Source organism: Monodelphis domestica, chromosome 5 (assembly GCF_027887165.1).
Source record: "Monodelphis domestica isolate mMonDom1 chromosome 5, mMonDom1.pri, whole genome shotgun sequence".
NCBI classification, from domain to species: domain Eukaryota; kingdom Metazoa; phylum Chordata; class Mammalia; order Didelphimorphia; family Didelphidae; genus Monodelphis; species Monodelphis domestica.
This window is the reverse complement of record NC_077231.1, coordinates 199,316,010-199,325,054: the sequence shown is the minus strand read 5'-3', so window position 1 is coordinate 199,325,054 and position 9,045 is coordinate 199,316,010. Positions and strand designations below refer to the sequence as shown.

General features: G+C 38.0%; 1 protein-coding gene across 1 annotated transcript; it reads right to left on the bottom strand.

Moving 5' to 3' along the window:
• Nucleotides 1-271: 271 nt before the first annotated feature.
• Nucleotides 272-2,158, bottom strand: LOC100018212 (DNA (cytosine-5)-methyltransferase 3A-like). The gene is given in 3 exon segments (XM_056800656.1): nucleotides 272-1,872; nucleotides 1,875-2,010; nucleotides 2,063-2,158. Coding segments are annotated over 3 exon segments (1,599 nt in total). The 3' UTR covers nucleotides 272-505.
• Between the last annotated feature and the right edge of the window lie 6,887 nt (nucleotides 2,159-9,045).

The window sequence follows — 9,045 nt, the reverse complement described above, 5'->3', positions numbered from 1 at the left end:
GTTGAAGTTGCAGGGAGCTGAATTTTTTTCCTGAATCTCATGTGAGGTTAATGAAAGGACCAATATAGTTAAAAGATATCCTTTTAAATTAGCCATGCTTTAAGTTCCTGTTTGGAAAAGTCTCTTTCTTCTTTCCCTTTCTTTCTTGCCTCCTGTGATCCCCTGTCCCCAGTCCACATGGAGGCTAATCGTAGCCTAAGGGAAAATTGCCTCCCATCTTTACCAGCTGGTAGAAATGAGTCCTGGGCCTGGGGCCTATTTTTTAAAATAGGATCAAAGTTTAACATTGAAAAATCAGGAGATGATGTCCAACCCTTTTGCTCGGTGATGTTTTCATATCTGTGGTGGGTTTTTGTGTGTGTGTGTGTGTGTGTGTGTGTGTTTTGTTTTGTTTTGTTTTTAATTCCTTTTTTCTTTTCCGGGTGCTGCTACTTCTCTCCATCCTCTTGTTCTTGATGGTTTTGCTTTGATTAGATGTCACTATCCCAGTTCATTCTCATGTCCCTTATACACAGGCAAAATATTCCTTCAAGGGGGCAAAGAGGTGGTGAATCACAGGCACACTCCACGACTGGCCCAGCAGTCTTTGCCTTGCCAAATGGCTCATGTTGGAGACATCCGTGTAATGGACTGGGAAGCCAAAGACCCTTTCCATTTCAGTGCACCACAAGATGTCCTCTCTCTCATTCATGAAGACGGGAAAATGCTGGTCTTTGCCCTGCTTGATGGAGTTTGACCTAGTCGTAATGGTCCTCACTTTGCTGAACTTGGCTATGCTGCCATGCTCCAAACATTCCTGAAGCTCCAGCTTATCATTCACGGTAGATGCCAATGGCCTGTTCATACTGGGAAGGTTACCCCAGAAGTAGCAAGCCCTGTGCGCTGCTGACACTTCTTTGGCATCAATCATCACAGGGTTGGACTCTAGAAAGCGTGAGATGTCCTGCTTATCACTGACCCCCATGGCCACCACGTTTTCAAAGAGCCAGAAGCAGGGGCGGTCATTGCCCTCCTTGGGCCAGGCCTCATGCAGAAGGCAGTAGAACTCAAAGAAGAGCCATCCAGTGCCCTCATAAAGACCCTTCCGAGCAGGGTTGACAATAGAAAAATCATTGCAGGGACTGCCTCCAATCACCAAATCAAAAAGGCCCCATTCCTGTATGTGCTTCTGGGTGACATTGCGGACGTCCCCCAGGTACATGATCTTCCCTTGGTGCCGCACCATGCCCACAGTGATGGAGTTCTCACACACCTCTGAGGCAATGTAGCGGTCTACCTGGATCCCCAGGTCCTTAAGCACCAATAGTCCTGTGGCAATTCCATCGAAAAGAGATAGCACCCGGATTGGCTTCCGTTTTTCAGCTGGGACTGGGGGATAAACTTCGGGAGGGTCAAACTCTTGGTCATGGTTATTGGCGAAAAACATCTGGAGGTGCGTCGGCCAGTCATCTCGCCGCCGCAGCAGCCTATAGGTTACTTTGTGCCCATACATGTAGCAGTTCCAGGGGTCTTCCTTGATGGCTGCCTGGGCAGCACCTAGTCCCACCAACAGGTCCACACATTCCACACAGAAGCACCTGCAACAGTTGTTGTTCCCACACATGAGGACCTCTCGACCCCCACAGTAGATAGTACAATATGACTGGTAGCCGTCATCGTCGTACTGATAGGCACACTCCAAGAAGCAGTTCTTGCAGTTTTGGCACATTCCTCAGATGAAGAGGGGGTGTTCCAGGTTGACGTTGAGACTCCCGCAGGAGATGCAGATGTCTTCGATATTCCTGCACTTCTGCTGCACCTCATATACCAGCCGCTCTCTTGTGCATTCATCAATGATCTCTTTGATCTTGGGCTTCTCTGCTGTGCTCTTTCAGGGTTTTTGGCTGGTGGAGGTGGGGCATAGGCAGCAGCTTCAGGCTCTACTGAGGCCCACATATCAGTGTAAACTTCTTTGTAGGGATTTCTCTCTTCTTTACCATCTTTACCAGCTGGTAGGAATGAGTCCTGGGCCTAAGGCTAGAGTTTGCTGAGGCTCACCAGGTGATTGAGATTTGAGTCAAACAGGTCCAGATGCTGGGAACAGGAGCTGAGCCAGCCAGGCCGGTGGGAAGAGCTCAAGATAGTCTGAAGCGAATGGCTGCAAGCCAGAGCTGATCATGATGGTTTTCTAAAAAAGCATCTTGGAGAAATGTGGCTTAAAAAAATTCTAGGCACTAGCTATGAAAAGCTGAACTTAGTAACAGTAGATCAGAAGGTTGAAGGTATTTTGTTTTCCTGAAGTGGTTACACCAAACTGTAGCAGTTAAAAATTAGTTTCTCTGATAGAAGTTTTATATGTTTTAGAGGTTTATTTAAGATTAAGAATTAAAGAAAATACAAGTAAGAAAGCACATGTCTAGGAGGGCCAAGAGGCCCATTCAATTTCACTTACATCATGAGAGACGCATATGCTTGGAAGTGGAAGTAGGAAGAGAACTCAGTAGGCTTTTACAGCCAGTTAAATAGAAATTTTGATCTCACCCAGGTGGAAATCTCAGTGAGATTAGAGGGCATCTCGAGAAAGAAACTAGAGAAAGGACCCCTGGGGATTGAAGTCCAGAGTTCAAATCTCCATTTTTACATAATTAGAGGTGAAATCACTCTTTTTCATTTATGATACTGTTAATTTGGCTCTGTTCTTTCTTTTTCTTAACTAGATTAACTTTATTTATTTTATTTGTTTTTTCAAAATACCAACTCCTAATCTTATATATTAGTTCAATGGATCTTTTACTTTCAATTTTATTAATTTTCCCTTTTATTTTTAGGATTTCCAATTTGGTCTTTATCTGTTGTTTTTCTAGTTTATTCAAATTTTATGCCCAAATCAATAATCTTCTCTTTCTTTTTTTGGTTAATATGGGCACTCAGGGATATAAATTTTCCCCTGAGTACTACCTTTGCAGTCTCCTCAAAATTTTAATATGTTGTTTTCTCATTGTTATTTTTTAAATGAAATCATTAAATATTTCTATGATTTGTTCTTTTTTTAGAGAATCAGATTATTTAATTTTCAATTAATTTTTAATTGCCTCTCCATTATTATAATAAAAAATTACAATATACTAATTATTATTTTTTTTGCAATATGATCAGGAAAGATTGCATTTATTGTCTCTGCTTTTTTGCATTTGTTTGCAATATTTTTATGCCCTAGTATATGGTCAATCTTTGTGAATATACCAGGTGCTGCTGAAAAATTGTATTCCTTTTTATCACCTACTTACTTTTCTCAGGGGATGGCGGGGAGAAAGGGAAGTAAAATAATAGTGGGAATTAGGGGTACTGATTAAAAACAAAACACTGATGTAGAAGGAAATAGAGAAAGAAGAAAGTGCAGGATTAGGAGCAGAAATCAAAATGTTGGGGAATACAAAGGTGGTAATCATAACTTTGAATGTGAATGGGATGGACTCACCCATAAAGTGGAAGAAAATAGCAGAGTAGATTAGAAACCAGAATCTTACCATATGTTGTCTACAAGAAACACACATGAGGAAGGTAGTTATACATAGGGTAAACATAAGCAGATGGAGCAAAATTTATTGGACTTCAACTGAGAAAAAGAAGGCAGGAGTCTCAATCATGATATCTGACAAAGTCAAAGTAAAAATAGATCTAGTTAAAAGAGATAGGGAAGGTAATTATATCCTGATAAAGGCAGTATAGACAATGAGGAAATATCAGTACTCAACATGTAAGCACCAAATGGTATAGCATCCAAATTTCTAAAGGAGTGGAGGATGAAATAGATAGAAAAACTATACTAGTGGGAGAACTGAACCTTCCTCTATCAGAACTAGATAAATCAAACCCAAAAATAAATAAGAAAGAGGTAAGTGATGGGAATGAAATCTTAGAAAAATTAGAGTTAGTAGATATAAGGAGAAATATAAATAGGGACGAAAAGGAATACACCTTCTTTTCAGCAGCACATGGCACATTCACAAAGATTGACCATGTACTAGGGCATAAAGACATGGCAAACAAGTGCAAAACAGCAGAAATAATAAATGCAACCTGTTCAGATCACAATGCAGTAAAGATAATAATTTCTAAGGGTACATGGAGAGGCAAATAAAAAATTAATTGGAAATTAAATAATACGATTCTCCAAAATCAGTTAAAGAATAAATCATAGAAACAATAATTTAATTGAAGAAAATGACAATGAAGAGAAATCCTTTTTACATCTAAGGGATGCAGCCAAAGCAGTACTTAGGGGGAGATTTATATCCTTAAGTTCATATATTAAAAAATTAGGGAGGGCAGAGGTCAATGAATTGGGCATGCAAATTAAAAAAACTAGAAAGTGAACAAATTAAAAATCCCCAGATGAAAACTAAATTAGAGATCCAAAAATTAAAGGAGAAATTAATAATATTGAATGTGTAAGAACTATTGAATTAATTAAACAAGACTAGAAGCTGGTATTTTAAAAAAACAAATAAAATTGACAAAGTTCTGGTGAATCTAATAAAAAAAGGAAAGAAGAAAACCAAATTGACAGTATCCAAGATGAAAAGGGAGACCTCACCTCTAATGAAGAGGAAATTGAGGAAAGCATTAGAATTTTTTGCCCAATTATGTGGCAATAAATATGGCAATCTAGGTGATATGGATGAAAATGTATAAAAATATAAATTGCCTAGATTAGCAGAAGAAGAAATAGAATACTTAAATAACCCCAGAACAGAAAAAGAAATTGAAAAAGATAAAAAAGAACTCCCTAGGGAAAAAATCCCCAGGGCCTGATGGATTCATAAGTGAATTCTATCAAACATTCAAAGAACTAATCCCAATACTATACAAACTATTTGACATAATAAGCAAAGAAGGAGTTCTACCAAATTCCTTTTATGATGCAAATATGGTACTGATCCAAAGACAGTTTGATGAAAAACAGAGAAAGAAAACTTCAGAACAATCTTCTTAATGAACATAGATGCAAAAGTCTTAAAAAGAATACCAGCAAAAAGACTCCAGGAAGTGATCACAAGGATTATTCATTATGATCAGGTGGAATTTATACCAGCAATGCAAGGATAGTTCAGCATCAGGAAAACCATTCACATAATTGACCATATCAACAAGCAAACCAAAAAACTCACATGATTATCTCAATAGATGCAGCAAAAGCCTTTGACAAAATACAATAATTATTCCTATTGAAAACACTAGAAAAGTATAGGAATAGATGGGCCTTTTCTAAAAATAATAAACAGTATATATTTAAAACCAACAAGCATCATTTGCAATGGGGATAAATTAGAAGCATTCCCAATAAGATCAGGAGTGAAACAAGCACACCCATTTTCACCTTTATTATTTAACATTGCACTAGAAACACTAGAAGTAGCAATTAGAGAAGAAAGAGAAATTGAAGGTATTAAAATAGGTAATGAGGAGACCAATCTATCACTCTTTGCAGATGATATGATGGTCTGCTTAAAGATTCCTAGAGAATCAACTAAAAACCTAGTGGAAATAATCAATAACTTTAGCAAAGTTACAGGATACAAAATAAATCCACATAAATCATGAACATTTCTATATACTTCCAACTCATCTCAGCAGCAAGAGTTAGAAAGAGAAATTTCCTTTAAAATCACCTTGGATAATATAAAATATTTAGGAATTTATCTGCCAAGACAAACACAGGAACTATAACACTCCACGCAATTAAAACTAGATCTTTAAGAATTGAAATAATATTTCTATGCAGATATATGTTTTATAAATTTTATTTGAAAGGGTAGACAATTATTCCTTTAAGTAACCTGACCACTTGTTGCCTAGCCTGCAAGCCTCTTCCTCCTTCCCTTTTACCCCTACTTGCTCTGTTTCCACTTCTTCCTTCTTCCTCCTCTTCTTGCTTCTTCCTCCTCTCAAGCCCAAAGCCTTGACTTTTATTGATGTACAGCATGTACTGGGATGCAAACCTGATGCAACTGTGCTATGTCAAGAATGTTTGATGGAAATGTCAAGCTACTCAGGAGGGGGAGGGGTGAACTTCCTTGACACAATACCCCCTGCTATCCCTTGGGAGACCTGTCTCCCCAATGGATCATTTAAATATAACTATCTTATAACTCTAAATACCTTCTAGCTAAAAGTACATACAATATTGCATTTTTCTAAGAGGAAGTTACAATAGTTAGAGATGAGAGCAAAATACAAAATCTGATTGATGGACACATTGATAAAAAGCCAATTAAGGGGCAGACCCCTTTGGCATAAGAGTTTACATTCAGAATAAATATGTTTAATCTCCTTCAATTCAGTTCATTATATCCCAAAGTTCATTCTGGATATTTTGATGAAGTGTGTGGCTTCTTCAGGCATCTTTATAATACCTTCTCCAAAAGAATCCACTTTCTTGATTTTGGGTGTTGGCAAGTTTCTTTTCCTGAAATTTCTCCAAAAAGTTTTAATCCTTGGGTTTTTTTAGGAAAATAACTGCAGGTATATTATCCATTACATTTATAATAAATGCAGAGATGGGAAAATACAACAATGCCATTGCCCTTTACTTCAATTACAAATGGACCCTTACCTCTTGTTACAAACAATTCAGAGGCAAGAAAATAAATGATCAGAGGTAGGGAAGCTCCCAGATATCTATAAATCATTTCTAAAGATCCATTAAAATACATTTAAATTATTAGACAATTAAATTCCCCAAACTTGTATACATGTTGTGTATTGATTTAGAATCTTGAACCCTAGAGATTGCATTTCCCACAATCCCCTTTTCCTCTTCCTGTTTGTGAATCTCCTTACATGGGGGGAGTTTTGAGTTTCTGTTTTCTGCCCATGTGGTCTCTTATTCCATGGTGGAGGAGGGAGGAGTGACTTTTGGTTTTTGCTAGCTTTACTCCCTTATACTTCAAGATAAATATTTAATAAATATTATTAAATATAATACTTGGAGTAATGGATATTAATTTTCATCTTTACATTTGAAACCAATGTGATGGAGTCTGTCCATCATCATATATGTGACAATTAAGAAAGGCAAAAATGGAACAAAATTCTGTATGGGCGTTTTACAATGATATTCTTATGTACAGTACAATCATTGTCATAAGGGGGTACAAATTAAGGCAATGTAATTTTGATAACTTATGAAGTAGTTGATATTAAATTACATATATCATGTAGTTAGGATTGTGTTACAGAGACTTCTTCATTCTGAGGAGCAGAACAAACTAAAATAGTTAACTTTAATAAGGCAATGAGGTCTGAAAAGGCTTAAAATTCACCTCCAGACTCTTTGAGGTTCCTTCCCCTCCCAACTACCATCATTCATCATAATCCCTTTGTCCAAACCTCTGGGGTCCCCCATACTGAGGGGAGTTCCCACATTGAGTACAGGTGTTTGGGTGTGAGTTTTTATTTTCCTCATTTGAATAACTATTCCTTCTATTATTGTCATTATTCCTGAAACTTCTATTCCTATTTTCCCGATTTCTCTTCTTAAAGTTCAAAATTACATGACCCACTTTCCCACAAAAGTAACATGTTAGTGGTTGTTTTGTGGATTCTTGTAAGGGAGATATGATCTCTCCTTGCTTTACCTTTCATACTGTTTCAGCTAATTCTTTTTTTCCTTCCTCAATATCTCTACTAAAGTAGCATTCTATTTATCCTTCTCACCCTGTTTAGCAGTCAATTCCTTTATTTCCTTCCTTAATGCTTCCACTAAATCAGTGTTCTTCTCCTTTTCCTTATGTCCCTCAAAAGCATAAACTGCAACTCTTTCAATTCTTCAAAGTCCATAGTAGGCCAATTTGAACAGCTAGTCATAAAATAATTCCTAACTACCTTACAATAGTTTTTTCACAAATTGTATTCTGATTTCTCTAATGTCCCATTCCCAATCCAGATCAAGCTTGATATACCTTCCTCCCAGCTCAATAAGTCTATCCATAAAGTGGGAGAGATTTTCATTGTTTTCTTACTTAAGATTTTCAAATTTAGTCCATGTACCAGACCTATCAGAGCAGGCTCTCATAGCTTTTAGCATAGCATTTCTATCCTGACTTAGTTATAAATAATCTTGCTCTCAATTTGGGTCTCATTTGGGATCTTCAGTTAATAAAAACAAAACATAACTCAGTCCTGGGAAAGTCAGACTATCAGGGGTATCCCCCCCCCTACTGCCTCACTCTTGTCCAAAACAAGTCAGGTGGGTTGGGGTAGAGTGAGTGGGGAACCACATGGGGAGAATCCTTAAGGATAGGGGTGTGGGGGGGAACAGCCACTCTCCTGCCTGGGTCCTAAAGACCCCAGTTTTGTTTGAGCAAAAATCCAGGACTTATGTCTCTACTGTCACAGGGAGCCCCCAACTCTAATCCTTAGTCCAGAAGGACCCCCAGGATAAATTAAAGGGTGTCTCCTGACTCAGCTCAGAGCCTGTCTGAGCAAAGCAGTAGTACAAGCCTGCAGTATGATCCAGGGAATTCAGGGGCTGGGCTGGCCTGGTTTCCTGTGCTATGGCCAGGAATCATCCTAGGCTAAGGTAAAATGATGGGGGTTGGGAAACACATGGGAGGGAGTTTTCTCACCAATCCATCTGAAGAGGCTCTTTAGAAGGTTCTGCTTCTCTTCTTCCCACCAAATTACATTTCTGAAGTTGTTTTTATCTTACCTAGTTTACCTAAGCACTTATTTAAAACTTCTCAGAAGAAAATTAAAGGCCCATTTTAAGCAAAAGTGGTTGCCATTCTGTAAGAATTGAAATAATATTTCTACCCAGGTATATATTTTATGAAGTTTATTAGTTAGGTTAGACAATCATTCCTCTAAGTAACCTGACCACATGTAGCCTGCAAGTCTCTTCCTCCTTCCCTCTTACCCCTACCTGCTCTGTTCCTGCTTCTTCCTTCTTAGTTCTCTTCTTGCTTCTCCCTCTTCTCAAGTCCAAAGCTTTGACTTTTATTGATGTATAGCATGTATAGGGACGCAAACCTGGCACAACTGTGTTATGTCAGGAATGTTTTA